The sequence below is a fragment of the Lycium ferocissimum genome, chromosome 2, assembly GCF_029784015.1.
Source record: "Lycium ferocissimum isolate CSIRO_LF1 chromosome 2, AGI_CSIRO_Lferr_CH_V1, whole genome shotgun sequence".
In the NCBI taxonomy this organism is placed as follows: Eukaryota; Viridiplantae; Streptophyta; class Magnoliopsida; order Solanales; family Solanaceae; genus Lycium; species Lycium ferocissimum.
The window spans coordinates 50,025,282-50,044,886 of NC_081343.1; the positions used below are offsets into that span (position 1 = coordinate 50,025,282).

Genomic DNA, 19,605 nt, shown 5'->3' on the forward strand with positions numbered 1-19,605 from the left:
AAACCGTAACTTTGTCTCCACTTTGAAATTGCAAAGTCAATTTTTTTGCTTTGTGTTCAAATGTTGCTTCCAATTCCACAAATTGGGTATCTTCTCATTTCCGTATTCTCAAACTAATTCATGTCTCTTAGCTTTCCTCTCGTTTCGTGATGAAGTGGCGCCATTGAGAATTTTGCTCGTGATTGAAGTGGCGCCGTTGAGAAGAGAGCAAAGACAAATGATTCTACGTAGTCCTCATTCTCTCGTAGTCCCGTGAATGAATTTTGCCTCCGAATGTTTGTTCGGGGGAAATGGAATGATTAGGTTAAAAGTGCTCATTTTTTCTTTTAGCTAAAATAAATGGCGCCTAAGTTCCCGCCGTTGTTTTTTTCCCCAACTTTTTCGCTCTAGCGCCTAAGTTTCTTTTTATTCTAGCTTTAGTTTTTTAATTTTTTTTTTTTTTAACACAAATGGGGATGTGTAATGGAATGTATATACTCTCTCCGTTTCAATTTATGTGAACCATTTGATTTTATATGAAATTTTAAAAAATAGAGAAAGCTTTTAAACTTGTGATGTTAAATGAGTCACATATATTTTATGTGGCTATAAATCATTGCATAAAGGTAAATTGTTTCTAATTATACAACGAGATCATTCTTTTTAGCATGGACTAATAAAAAATAAGTTCACATAAATTGAAACGGAGGGGGTATTAAACTATTTATAATCTTTGAGATAATAAGTAAATAAAAATATTAAATTTAGATAATAACCATCAAATTTTGTAGAAAACTTGCAAAACAATTTACTTTAAACAAATTGATAACTCAAATTAGCCTATTTTAGATCGAATCTGTAGTTGAATAAAATTTTAACTTAACAAAAGATATATTATATATTTGTGAAGACAAAATTGAGATTGTTTTAATAAAAGATGAATTTATTATAAAAGAGTGAAAATAAAATTTTGTTTGGGAATGTCAAACCAAATTATCTCCAAACAAATCAAGAATGACTAAACTTATACAATTTTTTTCATAATATTGTTTTCTCAAAATAACTAAGGCCTCATTTGTTTATATGAAAATTAAGACGTCAAAATCTAAACGCATATCTTAATATTTAAGATATGCATTAAGAATTATATGTCCGAATCTAAATACACATATGAATACTAAGATATTGTGTTAAGGTTCGAATACTACATTATTAAGAGTTAAGACAAGTTGCTTTACAATATCCGAATGTGTAAAATATGTCTTTATTTTAAAAAAAATTAGTATGAAATTTAATACAATACAAAATGAATCTAATATGTTATCAATAAAATATTTTTAAAATATTATATGAAGGTCATGTGTGGTGGCAATACTAGAGGTGGTCTTGTAGGTGTCAACCAAGATGGTGGCTACAACGGTGGCATTGGTGTGGTAGTAGCTAGTGGTGGTAATGAATGCTGGTAGTAGTTGGTGGTGGTGATTGATAGTGATAGCTAATAATGTTGGTAAATGACGACGGTGATTGACGATACATAGTGGTGAAGGATGACGGTGATAGACGATATATAGTGGTGACTGATTGTGGTGATTGCAGGTAGTCATGAACGATGGTGTGTTGTAAAAATGGTGGTTGGTGGTGATGATTGTAAATAGTGACTAGTGGCATTGTACGTTGATTATAGTAATTGATAATGGCAGTGGTTGTGAGAGACAGCTAATAATGGTAGGCGTGACAATAATTGATAATGACGGGAGATGTCGTAATGGTAGCGATAATTAAATACAGGAAACGATGAGTCGCCATCTTTGTATAATTTTTTCAATCGACATTTTAATGATATTAAGACTTTGTTACAGATCTTTAATAATCATTCTACATATTAAGTAGTTGTAACATAATAGATTAATATCACAAATACAATTTCACGTACCGTAATTATTGACGATAGGTTAATCAATCAATGATATTTCTTAAAAATACCACTCACGCATTATAGACTACTTAGTGTAATTATCGATTTATAAGTTAATCAATCAAGATACTTAAGAATACCACTAATATACTTCTACTTACTAGAATTATTATATAATAGACTTATCAATCACTAACATTACTAAACAATACTTCTAATACAACACACTTTAACCATTGTCAATTTATAAGCTAAACAATCATTAACTTTTATTAAGGATGCCACTAAGAACACTTCTATTTATACTATGACTTTTTAAACTTATCACTTATAACATTCTTTAGAGTGCTATCACTATACACTTTTACTAAGACAATAAATAAGTGGTACTAGTTAATTTTCTTATGATAAGTCTAGAAATGTAATATAACTGAAAAAAGAAAAAAAAAAACTTTAAACAATTGCCGAGGGACTTACCAATTGACACCATCGCTATTTTTTATTTAAAAAATATAAAATAATTATTTATTAAATAATCAATTTTACATATTTAATTTACCAAGAGACATCCCGGTAATTTCAAAAAGAAAACTCAAAATAATTATATTCACTCTATCGAGAGACTCCTCTGTATATTTTATTTAATTTTCATTTATTTTTTATTAACATACTGATGGTGTCCCCTAGCACAGAAAAAAGAAATTCAAAAAATATTTATATTTATATTACCGAGGGTCTCTCTCGGAAATTTTAATTTGTTTTTTATTATGTACCGATAGAGTCCCTGTGATAGTCAATTAAATGTTGACTTTAAAAAAGTCAAATAATTTACCGAGTCCCGTCCCCGTATCTTTAAAAAATAATTAAAAATTAAAATATTTGACTTTTCCGAGGGACGCCGTGGCAAAGTAACTCGGAATAGTGACATCAAATTTGTCCCTCGGTAACCCGTGTAGGTAAATAGCTTGTTTTTAGTAGTGATTCTAATAGGCATAGGTAATTTTAGATTACCTTATAAGTTTGGTCTTAGAAACTAGAATAAGAGTATTGAGCTAACGTAACATTGGATTATCTTAGTCGTAACATGTTTTTGGGGAGAAAGAAAAAAAACATAAATACCCAGAACATTAATTCCAAAGAAGTCTTAAGTAGATGCCATCTTTCATTATAGTAATATTTTTGTAACTCACAAAAAAAAAAATACAAATAATATTATCTAATATTTTTTACTAATATTGATGGGAATAACGTCCAACTGCGCGTTTATAGAGACTGGTTTTTCTCAAAAAGTGCTTATTTTAGTAAAGTGAGGTGTTTGGCCTTCTTTTGGAGGAAATAAGTGTTTTTGAGGAGTACCAAAAGCTGTTTTTCAAAAGCTAAAAAAATTAGTTTTTCCGCAGAAGTACATTTTTAAAAAATACTTTTGAGAAAAATACACTTATAAGCACTATTTAAAAGCTTGGTCAAATACTAATTGATGCTCAAATGTGTGTTTTAAATTAATTGATTAAACACAAACTAGTTCTCACCAAAAGTACTGTTTTGAAAGCACTTTTATAAAAAAACACTTTTCAAGATAAGATGATTTTAGAAACCTGGCCAAACAGGCTATAATTCACTTGAAAAGTGCTTTTGAGTGCTTTTGATAATCAGATTGTGTTTGACTAATCTTTTTTAAAAAGTGTTTTTGAGTGTCAAATTACCAAAAATGACAAGTATCAATGAAAGTTTACTATTAAGATTATTTTATAGAGAGAAATTATATTAAATTTCTATCATGAAATATTTTAATTAAGTTTTTACTGTTATTTAATTAAAATTTTGAAAGTACATATTAAAATTTTGAATCAATATAATACATAGATAAATAAAAATAATAAAAGATTGACATAATATCAACATGATGATTAAATAAACTAAAAACCTCAACCAAAATGACATTTAATAAAATAATTTTGTCATTCTCTTAAGTACAAAAACAGTAATATGGCTGCTTGAAGATTAAAAGAAAAATAAACTTCTTTTTTCGGACAAGAAATGAATTATATCTGCAGTATAAAATTTAAAATATATAAAAATACGACTTGTTAACTGTAACATGAATTGAAGTAACTCTAATTTTATTTGGAACATTTAAATGTATGATTGAGATATCATTAAGAATCAAAATGAGTTGCTATATGTAAATATGCATTTATGATAGAAATATTTTTATTTTGAAGAAAATTCTTGCTTCTGCTTATGCTTTCTTCGAGAAGCATAAATTTTTAACTGCTTTCCAACCACAGAGAAATTGCTGAAAAATTGTTTCTGTTTCTACTTAAAAAAACTTTTACTAATTGGTCAAACACCTCCAATTTTCACAAAAAAAAAAAAAAAAAAAAAAAAAAACTTAAAAAACTTTTAGCCTCCTAACGCTTAGCCAAACAGGCTCTGGACATCAACAAAGAAAAGATCCCAAGGCTGGAATAGGATCTGGAGCCACAGTTCAAGTATAGAAAAAGTCTGAAAATGACAGTACCATGGGTCCCAAGCACGAAGGAATCTAATGGAGTTGTATCTAGAAAGATCCTACAATTTTTATTTTACTTTTTGTGGTTCGAAGAAGATTCTGAAGTGAATTACGACAAGTTATACAGTTTTTTCTTATTAGAGATTACAACTATAGATAAGTGATAAACCTAACACAAAAATACTACTCCGTAGTACTTTATTGATTTGATTTAGGAATTCAATACAATTGTTTTGCCTTCTCCATTGCAGATAAAAATAGAAACAGAAAAGGATAAAACAAGAGAAAGGAAAGAATATATCAAGAACAAAAGATCCCCAAATATATCAATCCAATATACAAACAGCAGTACAAGTTCATCCATTCATGTGAAAGAATACTCAATATACAATAATTTTTTAACATTACATATTGAACTAACACGGAAATCATCAAATTTACATGATCAAATAATAAGCTATATTTACATATTGAGCTATCAATCTAAATAATAATAAAAGCTGAACGAGAGATACTTAAAAATCATCATCCTCAGTTGAGGATTTAACTTCACCTGCTTTTGCCTCTATATCATCAAGATAGTGTTGATAGATGTAGGATACATATCCCCATAATCCCAACAAGAGTGCGAAAACCTTCAACCCAGTCATCCTATCTTTCAAGAATACCATAGCAAAAATAGGCGCAACTGAACTTCCTAAATTGATGATCACATTAGAGAACAAAGAAGAAGCCTTGAATACCAATCCAATTGAACCAACAGCATATAACTGCCAAGAAATGGCCGTACAAACCAAATTTATAATATACGACGATTTCCCTGTTCTGTACTCTCCCATTTCCTTCTCCAAATTCCTCCAATGACCGCTCGCAAAAAGCCCCGTTAAAGAAGCAATTGTCACGAAAAGACCGATAAAAAACGACATTTTCATGACGACATTTAAACTGCCATTCTTGAAGACCTTTTGGAACACGAGTTCTGTTAACGAGAACTGCAAGGCATAGCCTAGAGACCCGAAAGTGGTAGCTGCAAATCCTATTAACAGAGATTTCTGAGATATTTCTCCGCTAACACCCGTCTCGTTCTGGAAAATAATGGCAGAGGATGAAAAGGAGAGAAGCACGACGGAGTTCAGTATAATCGGGGTTATCTTTTGTCCGTTGAGGAGGAACGAAGTGAGCGCGTTGAATGCCAATTGTGAACCGGAGATTAGGGAATAGGTAGAGGCCGGAAGATACTGTACACCAACAGTATATAACATAGAGTTTGCTACTTGAAATAAACCAAGGAAGATGTAAACCGAAACGCTAATTAATAAAGAAGGCTTGTGAATGCTAAGTTCATTTTCTTCACTGTGATTTTTGGTTGAAGGATAGAAAATGAAAGGCAGAAGAATTGGGAATCCAGCAGTTTGTGCCAATGTAGCAATCCATCTACTTTGGCCACCTTGTTCATAGTATACTCTGCCCAATAGAATGCCAGCTGCTTGGCCAGCTAGAGCAAAAAATGTGAAGATAAATATTTGGAACCATAGTATAAATTTACTTGATTGAAGGCTGCTTGTTTTTGCATTGTCAGATGACTCTGATCCTTCTGCTTCTTCAACTGCCAAATGAAACAGGGCAAAAACAGAGAGATTTCAATAAACAATGGCTTGTAATGCTTGTGAACAAACAATCTTGTCTATATACTTCCTTATTCCTTAATCATTAGTCTTGATATTAATAGGAGTAACTTACAGTCCATAAGGACAACCTAATGGACAAAATCTGCACTATAATATCAGGGTTTAGAATTGTAGCGTAGTACTGTTTAATTGAAGCCCTCTTATTCCTCTAAACCATTTCAGATTTGAAGATTTAACTGGTGTCATAAGTTTAAGAAAAAGAGAGTACTAAAGTGAAACAATTCGGAATCATATGGCATCAAGCATCTATCCATATTTTCTTCATCTCAAGACAATTGTCCTTTTTCCAGTAAATTGTACATACCAATGTGCATCTTGTTTACATTATCAGGTTAAGATAATCTAGAACAAATATTTTAATAATAATCTTAAAAATATGCTCTAACCTTTACCTATATACAAATACATTTATATTGTTGATGTATATAAATCAAATATATTTCAATATATTACATCAGCATTTAGTATCGAAAAGAATAAAACTTTATATAAGGTAATTCCTTTTGAATACATTACATCAGCAGTTGGTACCACGAAGAATAAAACTTTTGGTACTCTTTACCTAACTTCCGAATACTAAATTCAATTCTTTAAATAAAATATAATGTTCTATTCGATACAGAGTGTTAAAAATAATACTGAATTAATTCTTGGTAAGCCAAAGAACAAAGAGCATATTTGAATGAATAGATTAAAAAATTTGGACTATCGATAAAGATCACTTGATCTATTCAGAATGCTTATCCAATACTCCTAATAAATAATAATAATAATAATAATAATATATATACAAGAAAACAAGTACAGTAGTATTTTATTTGTACAAGAAAACAAGTACAGTCAGGTTCCGAAGGAGAGGGAGAAAACTGAACATTTCTGCCATAATTTGAGAAACAGAAATTTCATGGAGGGTGTGGTGGGATGGTTAATTTTTTTTCCCTCGTCCAACTAGAAATCTCAAATTCGAGCTTATAACCTATGCTAATGAATTTTTACCCTTAGTGAAGTACCCTATAAAAAGGACAGTCGGTGCACTAAAAAAAAAATCTTACTTCACACTGATCAAGTAATTGAGCACTCACTCTGTCTTTTCTCTCTCTCGTTGATCTTTAATTACTCTTATTATCAGCCGGAGATGGCAATAAAAACGTCCGAGGAAAAAAATTTACATGTACAAAGAATTACAACCTAAACTTTTCAGCTACTTCGTGATAGGATTTTTCTGTGAATTAAAGGTTGAACTGTGGAGGGTATAAACACATGAAAAACACTACCCAAAATCTCAAAATCTGTGAAAGTCCAATTTTGTTTAAGAAATATACACGTGTACATGCCTAATTTAATATAGACTATACAAAGGATAACTAAAAAGAAGAAGAAGAGTAACTGACATTTGAGATGCAACAGCTTTTCGTGAGCTCCTTCCATGGTAACGTACGCCTTAAAAGTTGGAGAGCCGCTATCTTCTCTTATTCAGTGAAGGACACCCAATTAGTATAACTTATAGAAGCAAAAAGACAATTGTTTACTATAAGTACCAACATTTCCTTTTCTACACCGTGCTTCCTTATTATATTAGTTTGCTTTCATTTGCACCACCAAAGGTTGGAGTTGTGGGAATAAAAAAAATTATGAAATGGAGCGCTTTTCTCTTTAATAGACTTTACGAGTGTGGTTATTCATATTAATTGGGGTCCTAAAATGGGTATTGAACACGAGATGAAAAATAAAGAAATTGCACTAATTGCCCTTTAAAATCAAACTTATGTTTAGAATCGCGTAGGGCATAACTTGTGCGATATTATGATGCGAAAATATAAACTTATGCACTCCGAAAAACTGTTTGTTATGAGGGAAAAAACTAAAGACCATCCATTTTTTATAAAGGTATTCCCCTCGATAAAGTTGCTTCTTAATGATTTGCTCATTAATGTGTGTATCATTGTTTTATATTATGCGCTATATATGTGACTCATCTCCTTTTTTCGATTTGCTCAATAATATATGTCCCCACTTATTTAATTGGTACCCTTTAGTTTACAAGATCATGGAATATGTTTTTTAAATATTCTAATTCACCTCGCTGACTTTTTCAGCTTTATGAATCTCGATAAATTGTTATTTAAAAACTGGCATTCAGTTTCTTATAAATATTCACCAAATTTCACACCTAATACCCGTCTATTCGTGGGTAAGTGATCTCCTTAAAGCAAGGATCGTATCATAGTCTTCAACTAATAAATCCTGGAAAATTATGTTTATTGATTAAAAGAAGAAGAGTTAAAAGATAACGCAGAGCCAGAATAGAGAGGTAGCAAACGATACTATGTACCAGTCAAATAATTGTAGACATGATATTGTGATACAATGCCCTTAATAGTATGATACCTATTTTTCTCCTCAAAAAAATACAAAAACGTTGGATGTGTTGTAAATAAAATAAAAATAGTGCATGCATCATCAGACAAATCATAAAAAAGTTAAAGGATAAGGACAATTTTTTTTTTTTTTTTAAATGATGCATACATTTGTGAACAAACATTTAAATATAACAAACTTAAAGTGCAAATTTAAAAAGCTTTAATTGCATACCACTAAGAAGAATAAAACAACGAATAAAGTGCAAACTAAAGTTTTAATGTGTGTAAAATAGGAAGAGCACAGAACTAAGAGAAAGAAAACAAAGATAAAACTTAAACAGTAAGAAAATTTTCGAGAGGAGAAAATTTTCGAGAGGAAATGCTATCTCAGCTTTGACTAGACAAAAGCTCAACTTGCAACGCAATGTTGGCTAAAATTGCTTGCAATAGGAGTAAACTCCAAGAAATAGGGTTGATTTGCGCAAATGTCCCTTGATTAAGTCAATCATTTAGATTTTGCTCCTATTTCTACAAGTTATGAAAATATAGCTCTGGGAAATTACCTTTCTTGACAACGTTAGACTAGAGTCTAATGTTTTGCTCATATATTACTTAGTCAACAGACAAAATATTAGACTTCATCTAACTTTTAAAATTACGCACTTATAATATTTTAGACCGTGATTTAACGTTTCTCTTAAAAATTTAATTTGCTCAAAACACTAGTACTGAATAGCTATCAAAAAAGAACAATCGGCAAAAATTTGTAAGAAATACTGGTCACAGGCTCACTCACAGATGACAAGTAACCCCTCAATTTTTTCCGAGGGTGACTTGTCATGAATAGTTTGGTTAGGAACTACGTTTTCCGTACGTAGCAATTATGTCACACCGATTTCTTTGACTAAGCTGTTCATTTCTGGCATAGTACTACTTCTTTCAAGTTGAACATTTTTCTCTTTTTGCTGGCCAATATACATCTTTTAACGACTTAATTGAAATAATTTTTAAAAACATTTCTCCAACTGTGAGGTGACACGGACCAAAATCGTCTCCCTAAGAAAAGTTATTTTTCGTTTTCCTTTAGAAGTTGCATGTCAAGTGATAATTAGATTGGAGAATCTAAATATTAACTGCACAATTTAAAGAAACTAGCCAGTTAATGAAGAATCTTTTAAGGTTAAAACTCTTTTAGACTTGAATCATCAGTTGATCTGCCGACCAGAATTTTACCTTTATTTCTTAATTAGAAATTGCTTCATTTTGCTATTCGTTACATTTTTAATTAATTCATACCCTTGATAATAGCAAACAGTAGCATACGCAGGATATTTCATTAGCGGTGTCACCGTGTAAAGTAATGAACAAGTGAATAAATCAATATAGAGGTTTTTAAGGCTATGAGTCAAAAACTTTTTGACAAATTGTGCCCACAGTGCTAGGATTTAAATTGTAAGAGAGCAAAAAATGAGGCTAAGCTAAGCGGGTTTGAACCTGCGCCCTCTCCCATGAAGTTGGAGCGCCTAAACACTAAGCCAGTGCGCAACCACATTTATAAGTAGTGTCCTTTTAATATTTCTACCTTCTATTTTAGTTTTATTTATCATGTATATATGTGCGTCTAGTAACAAAAATTGACGAAACAGCGTCACATGACAGCCCTTGACTCAAGGCAAATCATCTCATATATTTCTCTGTCATGAGGTCAAGTGTTTTTTTATATGATAAAAAGAGAGAGGGTAGTGCAGTAAGATGTGCAATTATTCCAAAATTTAAATGCTGTTTGACGAAACGATTTTAAATCATGCAAGGTGTCAGTTCTGTTGCTAGCTTGTGAAGAATTTCATAGAGTGTGGATAACGCATGCAACTATGTTTTTTTTCTTGGTTTAAAACGCATATAGTGGGAACGGATTTAATGAAGACAGAAGCAAGTTGGGCATCACTAAAAGGACTAGCAGGTGAGGAACGGAAAATGATATTTCATCTACTACCAAATGAGCTAAGCCATTCATATGAATGTTGAAAAGAACAAATATATTCATGAAATAAATATTTAAAAAGTTGGAAAGATGTTACGATATTTCTCAAATATAAACAAGCTCTCTTCTCCGTTTATCTTTTTTTCTTTTAACTATATTTATATTAATTAAAAAATGTTATTATATATTTTATATTTATTTAGTTATTTATGTCTAACTTAATTAAAGTATTTCATACAAAAAAATTGAAAATTATTTCTCTATTTAAGTGATACTATATGTAAAATGAATATCAATATTGTCTTTTTTTTCTTTCGTAAAGTGACACTCCAAAACATTTTTTGAAAAGATTACTCAAGTACATCAAACAATTCTCAAATGGATTGTTTAAAAAAAAACCTGTTTCTCTCAAAATTACATTTTAGAAAAGCTATCTAACAAAATTGTTTCTCAAAATAATCAAGTTTTAAAAGTTTGGCCGAAACAGACTCTACAATGCCTACAGTGTTTGTGTGTGTCTTCATTTGATACTTTCAAGTGCCTTTTTTTTTTTTTTTTTTTAATATATAGTTTAAACATTTGAATATCCCGAATAAAAGTTTTTCTTTATTATATTAAAGTCACTAGACTATTATTTCATTTGTAACCAAAAGATAATTCAATTTAACTAATTTTCACAAAAAACAATAATTAAATTCATGTAATCAAAAAGCTAGAAAACTTTGCCTTAAGTATTATGGAAGATGATCACCTTGGTTTCTCCTAATCTTCTATAATACCTTGAAAAAGTTGATATTTTTTGGTTATGAAAAATATTGTAGTGAGTTTCATATATTTAAGTAAAAAAGGTCAAAAAATCTGTCGACTATCCTTTTATGGGGCACCTGTTTAATAAATGGTGTACTTATTATTTTTTCTTGTAAGTTCTGGATTTTTTGGAATATTATTTAAACATCTCTTTTGAATAAACTGAAAATGTTAGAACGATCTAAAATTGTTTGCCAGTTATTGCAAATTTTAGACGATAATTTAATATTTTATATATAATTTAAGACAATATGAACAAATATTACGACCAAATCTAACGTTACTGAAAAAATAATTTTTAAGGATTATACTGTACTTCCAAAACATTTAAAACTATGAATAAAATCTAAATAATAGCCTTAAAAGGAATATTTGCATAAATCAGCCATAGAGTAAAGTGGTTCTTCATTTTCAAAATAAATTAATGGCTTTCATTTAATAAAATAAATGTTAAATACCGAGCCATATAATTAACCAGTGAAATGTTATTCTGATTTTTTTTTATTATTATTATTATCTTTTTTCTAAGGAGAAATGGGAGAGAGAATTATAAGGTGGAAATCAAACCCTCACCAATAAGGTGAATAGTCAACCAATTGAGCTACTAAGGCCCAGTTTGTCTATAGATACAAAAAAAAAATTCACTTTTTTTTTTTTTTTTTTTGAAATTTTGGAGTTGGAGTTGGAGTTGTGTTTGGCCATAGTTTTTGAAATTGTAGTTTTTGGTAAAATGTAATTGTAAAAAAGTGAAAAAAGTGAAACTTTTTTTAAAAACAAGTTTTTTGAGTTTTTGGTATTCCGGAATATAACTTCAAGTTGTATTCGGAATTTTCACGGCCAAACGCTGATTTCGGAAAAAAGTGAAAAAAAATTCCGGAATAAAGTAAATAATTTTTATGGCCAAACGGGGGCTAAGATTCCCGAAAATATTATGATTCCTACAGCTATCAACAAAGAAAAGATCCTTCTACCAAAAAATAAAAGGGCACTTCACAGGAATGCCCTTATTTTGGGGTGGTCTTTAATTTTTGTCCCTCAAATTGGTGGTCTTTAATTTTTGCCTTTTACCTAATACCATGAGGTTTGGGGTTCGAATCCCGGCTTAGTAAAAAAAATCGCAAGGCAAAGTTTGTAGTAAAGTTAGGTCTATTCGGGCCAAAGTTAGGTCTATTCGGATAAAGTTAGTCAGACCTATGCCTGAATAGGTCTAACTTTGCCCGAAAAGTTAGGCCTTAAGGCAGAGGTATGCCTTAAGGCGTAATTTGGGTAAAAGTTTGCCTTAAGGCAAACCTCTGCCTAAATAGGCCTAATTTTACTACAAACCTCTGCCTTGTAATTTTTTTTTTTTTTTTTACTAAATAATGATTCGAATCTAAAACCTCGAGATATTATGCGGAGTACAAAAGGTAAGGACCAACAATTTGTGGGACTAAAATGAAAGATCAGTGCCTTTGAAGGTCAATCGTGCCGATGACCCCACTGGAATAGGAGGTAAAGCCCAAGTAAGGAAAAGTCTAAAAGTTAGTACGTTGTGGGGCCCAAGCACGAAGGAATCTCATGGAAGTGTATCTTGAAAAGATTCTAAAGTTGGTTACAAGTAATCTTTTTGCTGATGGTAACATTATAATTTTTTATCGGAGGGTCATTATTTGCTTTAAAATTCTGATTAATTCGGATATCACAACATGCAATGCATTAAATAAAAACATATTTTTTTGAATATTTTTAATCTTTATGGTTTAAACCCAAAAATTTTAACTAAAAATGATTTTTTTTTATCCATATCACCATAATTCTTTATTACTGATATGTTAATTGGTGGCGTTAGTGAACGATCAGGCTCTACATGCTCTAGCCACTCATCTAGCACATGACTATACTGAAATATTGTACACGCATCACAACAGATTAATTTTAGAAATCATTGTCATGGATGTAGTGGTTGATGCAGGTTTCGTTATCTAAATTCAGTTTTTCTAACGCGAATAAATATTTCTATATAACGTATAATAAAATTTAATAAATATTAGTACTATATTTAAATTTATAATTTTGATATGAGAAGCTTAATATTAAATTCTTTAACTATTGTATCCGTCATGTTAAATCCTGGATCAAATTAAGTTTTTCATGGGACGGCTATAAACAACGAATTTTCTTTAATTTATTTTTGTTTTTTTGTTTTTATTGAGAAGAATCTTGGTAGGATTTCAAGAAACTAGGTGGATAGGTTGGGGCTATGAAAAAGAAATAACTTTGAGAAAAGAAGATGAGCACTTTATTACGGAAGTGAATGAAGTGGACAGTAGTGAATCCACCATCGACAAACAAAAACACTTGGCAAATTGCCCAATTCCCAAAAGTTCAAATCACTACAATTATATTAACATAAAAATAGCCAGCTCAGTGATTGCTTTTGCAAAGACATCGGAAACATACGTATCACTCAGAAAATGACCAAATTTAGGACCCGTTTAGCCATAAAAATAGTATTATTTTTTCCTGAAATAATTATTTTCTGTTATTTGATAATCAGTGTAGGGACATGAAAATTTTAAGTCAAACTTGAAGTCGTATTTTAAAATTGGAAAACAGCTTATAACTTATTTTCTAACTCACTTTTCACTTTGAAAGTTGTATTTAATTATATTCAAGCATAAGCATTATTCTAAATATTCTTTGCAATATAACCAAATACACCTCTTCTTCAACGTAACTCTAATTTCATAAATTTCAAATAGAGTGAAAAACATTTGAAATCTATGGCCAAACGCCTATTGTGGTCCAAAAGAAGAATAACACCCTTAATAATTGAAAAAAAAAACAAACAATTTTTTCTCTACTTTTTTTTTTTTAAAATCTTATATTTTTGCTTATGTTTAACTAAAGAAAATAAGTATTTATAATACCCTTTATATGATTTTTAAATATTAGATTATGCGTCACGATAATTTTAAAAAATTGATGTCTGAATTGACGTAAAAAGTTAAACAAATTGAATCTCGTTGCCTAAACATAACTATGGAGTGAGTAGTGAGTACCATTCAAGTGGCTGTGTTGTAATTTCTTGATTGTCTAATAGACACCCTTCTTTTCACTATCTGACGACTAGATAAAGCAATGGGTGACACTATTATGTAGTAACACAAAACCTATCAAATATTCATTTGAAAGCTCTTCCATAAATCAGGTGGTACTATTATTTAGTTACTCAATATCCTATCCGCAATGGTTATAACATGATTTTGCGATTCACTTCATATGTGATTTTTAATTAATGCGTTGCGAGTGTGAGAATGAGTACGAAGGGCAAGTTATGATAGTGTGTAAAAAAAGCTCGATCGTTTAATTCAAAAACTTCAGGCCATACGTAACGTAATTTAAAAAAAAAAAAAAGTCCCATTAAATTGGGAGATCGGGAAGAGAAAGGGAAAATGGAAGTTGTATTTAATTATATTCAAGCATGAGCATTATTCCAACTACGAGTGAATTTATCCGCGCTTCGCGCGGTTATGAATAAAATTAAAGAATTTATTAAATATCTACTATATATATGGATCTGAATTAAATTTTATAAACTATCCGATATCAATATTTTTTCCAGTTAGCTGCACAAAATTTTCAAAATATATACATACAAAAATTAGTTCTATAGATTATATTTACTTATTTTAATGAAAGGAGTAGTGTCAGTGGCAAAGAAGAGTAGATCTTTAATTTGTTCTTCCATCTTCTTCCCGTATACAAAATAAAAATTCTTTACTCTTTTTAAGTACATGCCTTTCATAGGGACAAAGCAGAAATAAAATTTAGGGTGGATGGGTGATGAAGTTAATGGAAAAAGAGGTTATATATTGAAACTGCAATTTATTGTATTAAGTAGTAAATATTATTTTTCGTTTTAATTTCCTCTCTTTTATCGGAGTACTTAATTCTCATGCATACAATGATTTCTTAATAAAGGCTTTTGAGCTTTCACGCTATATCTTATTATTACATCTGTTTACTATGATCTATTATACATTAAATAAACATTTTTATGAGTTATAAAACCAAAGACACAAGATTTATTAATAGCAATTAAGATAGAAGTTACATTTATCAATTACAATCTTAATTTTGATAAACGTCTCGTTTGAAAAAATAACTTTTTTAATACAACCAAATACAAAAATATATTCCAAATGGAGTGAGTAATCTTCTCTATGCTAGTCACAACTCACAAGGTGAAAGAAATGAATTTTCAGCATTATAAGAAAACTCTCTATAAAAATTAAAATATGTTGTTACTATTAAATAGCATTTCAATTTATTCCATCATGTAGCAAATTTTTTAAAATAGTAGCAAAATCTACTATAATAAAAATAATACAAGAACCAACTACAACTAAACATAACAAAATACGCGTGTGTTTATATATATAAGAAAAGAAAAAAAATAAGAGAATGTCTTAGTATCGGGTTTCTCTTTCCCAGCCTTCTGATTTGCCTTTCCTGTCCTCTCGTCCGATTATTCAAAATACAACTTTAAGAAAAAAGAGGAAGCTGGGAGGTGTAATTAAAAGAATTTTAAAAAGCGTTTTTTAAGTTCTTCAATAGAATATATAAATAGAGAAACTAAGGAAGAGGGAGGGAAAGCCAAAGAGAAAAAATTACTGTAATAATAATTTAATCATAGACTCTACACCATCTTCTTCTGAATTTGCTCAATTGTCTCTACTTTTCTATCTTCCTCTATCTCAGCTTTCTTCTTCATCCCTACAAGCACAATCAGGAGTTTACTTATAAGAAGTTTTTACTTACTCTTGAAAGCTTAAATGGATTTTTCACCTTTAACACTTGATATCAGATTTTGTAACTTTAAAGTGACCCAAAAAAAAATGAGAAAGTATTTTTACAGTTTAAGTAATCATACCTTGGTAGATAATTTGGCATTGTGATTTTGTTGGTCGTGATAGGTTGTAAAGCACAAACAACTCTTCATAAATAGAAAATAAACAAATTTTGCTGAGTATATCAAAACAAAGACATCTACTTTCTCAGTCGTAATTTATGTGACACTTTTCCCTTTTCGAGTTTCAATCTATGTAATTTGATCAACATTTTAAAATGTACTTTTTCATCGTATTGACATGAGAAGAAATGCAACTTGTAGTACTTCTTGTATAGTTTTTGAATATATAAGTTTTAATTTTAAAATATTGAATTAATCTAGTACAAGTTAGCTTCAAAGTCAAATTGACTTTCAGAGGACCAAAAGATGCCACTCAAACATTTTAAACTGTGTAAACTTCTATCAACATTTTAATATTAATATGTATTTTTTCATCGTATTAACATGAAAAGAAATGCAACTTGTAGTACTTTCTGTATAATTTTTGAGTTAAAACAATACAATATAGCTACAATCAAAAATTACTAAAATAATTGACTCTCGAAAAAATAGAAAAAAACTACATAAATTAAAACGAAAGGAGTATAATTTAGAAAATTAAAAGAAACATTCCTACCCTTAGATTCTTTGCAGCTTTGCCAACCATGATTCTTATCCGTGAAAGCAACCATAGGATGCGTTGATTAGCCTTTTCTTCATTTTCTTTCTCACCCTTCGTACGCTAAAATGACAAAAGCTTCACATGATAGGGATTATTATAAGTAGATGGAAGATGTTTAGGGACCATTAATTAGTGGGGAATAGGGAGAGAATCAGTTATAGGAAACATTAGAATAGAAAAATAAATAGGAAATGAAATCCGTTCATGAACGGGTGAAATGTAGGAGTTATAATTATTAGATTTTAATGACTTTAATTCTTACAATTGGATTAAATAGAGAAATATATTAGAAGAAAATGCAAAAAAAGGAGGAATTGGGAAGAAAAAGGCCAAAAAAAGGAGAAAAAAGATAAATGTCATTCTTGGCTTTAGAGGCGTGCCACATCACCTCCCTTATCCCTAGCTTTATATTATATATAGATTCTTGCAATATAACCAAACACACCTCTTCTTCAAAGAAACTCTAATTTCATAAATTTCAAATAGAGTGAAAAACATTTGAAATCTATGGCCAAACGCCTATTGTGGTCCAAAAGAAGAATAACACCCTTAATAATTGAGAAAAAAAAAAACAATTTTTTCGCTACTTTTTATTTTATTTTTTAAATCTTATATTTTTGCTTATGTTTAACTAAAGGAAATAGGTATTTATAATGCTCTTTATATGATTTTTAAATATTAGATTATGCGTCACAATAATTTTAAAGAATTGATGTCCGAATTGACGTAAAAAGTTAAACAAGTTGAATCTCGTTGTCTAAACATCACTATGGAGTGAGTAGTGAGTACCATTCAAGTGGCTGTGTCGTAATTTCTTGATTGTCTCAGAGACACCCTTCTTTTCACTATCTGACGACTAGATAAAGCAATGGGTGACACTATTATGTAGTAACACAAAACCTATCAAATATTCATTTGAAAGCTCTTCCATAAATCAGGTGGTACTATTATTTAGTTACTCAATAGCCTATCCGCAATGGTTATAACATGATTTTGCGATTCACTTCATATGTGATTTTTAATTAATGCGTTGCGAGTGTGAGAATGAGTACGAAGGGCAAGTTATGATAGTGTGTAAAAAAAGCTCGATCGTTTAATTCAAAAACTTTAGGCCATATGTAACGTAATTTTTTTTTTTAAAAAAAAAAGTTCCATTAAATTGGGAGATCGGGAAGAGAAAGGGAAAATGGAAGTTGTATTTAATTATATTCAAGCATGAGAATTATTCCAAATATTCTTGCAATATAACCAAACACACCTCTTCTTCAAAGTAACTCTAATTTTATAAATTTCAAATAGAGTGAAAAACATTTGAAATCTATGGCCAAACGCCGATTGTGGTCCAAAAGAAGAATAACACCCCTAATAATTGAGAAAAAAAACAAACAATTTTTTCGCTACTTTTTTTTTTTTTAAATCTTATATTTTTGCTTATGTTTAACTAAAGGAAATAGGTATTTATAATACTCTTTATATGATTTTTAAATATTAGATTATGCGTCACAATAATTTTAAAGATTTGATGTCCGAATTGACGTAAAAAGTTAAACAAGTTGAATCTCGTTGTCTAAACATCACTATGGAGTGAGTAGTGAGTACCATTCAAGTGGTTGTGTTGTAATTTCTTGATTGTCTCATAGATACCGTTCTTTTCACTATCTGACGACTAGATAAAGCAATGGGTCACACTATTAATTATGTAGTAACACAAAACCTATCAAATATTCATTTGAAAGCTCTTCCATAAATCAGGTGGTACTATTATTTAGTAACTCAATATCCTATCCGCAATGGTTATAACATGATTTTGCGATTCACTTCATATGTGATCAGTGAATATGTCCCTGTTTCGCGCAGTTATAAAAGACATTAGTGAATACGTGAAAGTAATTTTTCAAGTTTAGTTGAGATTGAAGAGGAAAAAATATATGTAAATGGATATCAAACTAAGATTATATATTAAAAAATCATAAATATAAATCTTTTCATTAGAATTGTCATCTAAAACATTCAGGTGTCATGTGCATATGATCACAAAACCCCCAGCTTTACGACGTACAAATATAACTATTATGTCTTTATATCAATACTGAAATTTCATCGCAAGCAAAATGTATATAGTACCTAATTCTTTTTCAATACTTGTCGCGAAGAAATTCATGAGTGGATATGAAGAGATTGAATGTCATAAATAATTATCATGAGTGGTATGATCACTGAATTAAAAAAATTAAGTAACTGTGAAATAAATGTCAATTTTATTCTTGTATGTACGATAATACAGTGAATTTGAGGTTTGTGAAATGAACTTGGCTTTATTTTATCTCGTCCCTTATAATTGTGAAGGGAGGTAGAATACTTTCAACTTTATTTCGCTATTAATTCATAATAGCTACCTTAACTTCTTAGTATATGCTGGAATTTTACATTTTTTTCAGGATGAAGTTAACACCACAATAAAGAGCTAGGTCTCCCTTCTTTTATTTAGGAAGTCTTTCCTTGTCAAACATGCTTCAAGCACAACAAAAAATGTGAAAAAAACTGATATGTAGTACATGAAAATCAATAGTGGATTTTGTGGCATGAAAAAATTGTTGATATGATATTCTTATAAAATAAAACAACTCCACACCTCCAAAACTCAAATAAAAAAAATAAAAATAAAAAAACACTTCGTTTTAATAGTTCTCAATGAAGTCCTGTCCACTTCATATAATTTTGACCAAAAGTGAACATAAGAAATAACAAACCTTTCTTTCTCCGTTGAATATAAATACGAACCTCCAAAAAATTAGTTTCCTTTATCTC

At 29.9% G+C, this 19,605-nt stretch overlaps 1 protein-coding gene across 1 annotated transcript; it reads right to left on the reverse strand.

Annotated features, from left to right (window-relative positions):
• Positions 1-4,730: 4,730 nt before the first annotated feature.
• LOC132042848 (probable purine permease 10) lies at positions 4,731-7,688 on the reverse strand. The gene is made up of 2 exons (XM_059433360.1): positions 7,486-7,688; positions 4,731-6,012 (listed from the first exon to the last, which is right to left on the reverse strand). Exons 1-2 carry the CDS (start codon positions 7,520-7,522, stop codon positions 4,922-4,924), a joined length of 1,128 nt encoding a protein of 375 aa, XP_059289343.1. The 5' UTR covers positions 7,523-7,688; the 3' UTR covers positions 4,731-4,921.
• Between the last annotated feature and the right edge of the window lie 11,917 nt (positions 7,689-19,605).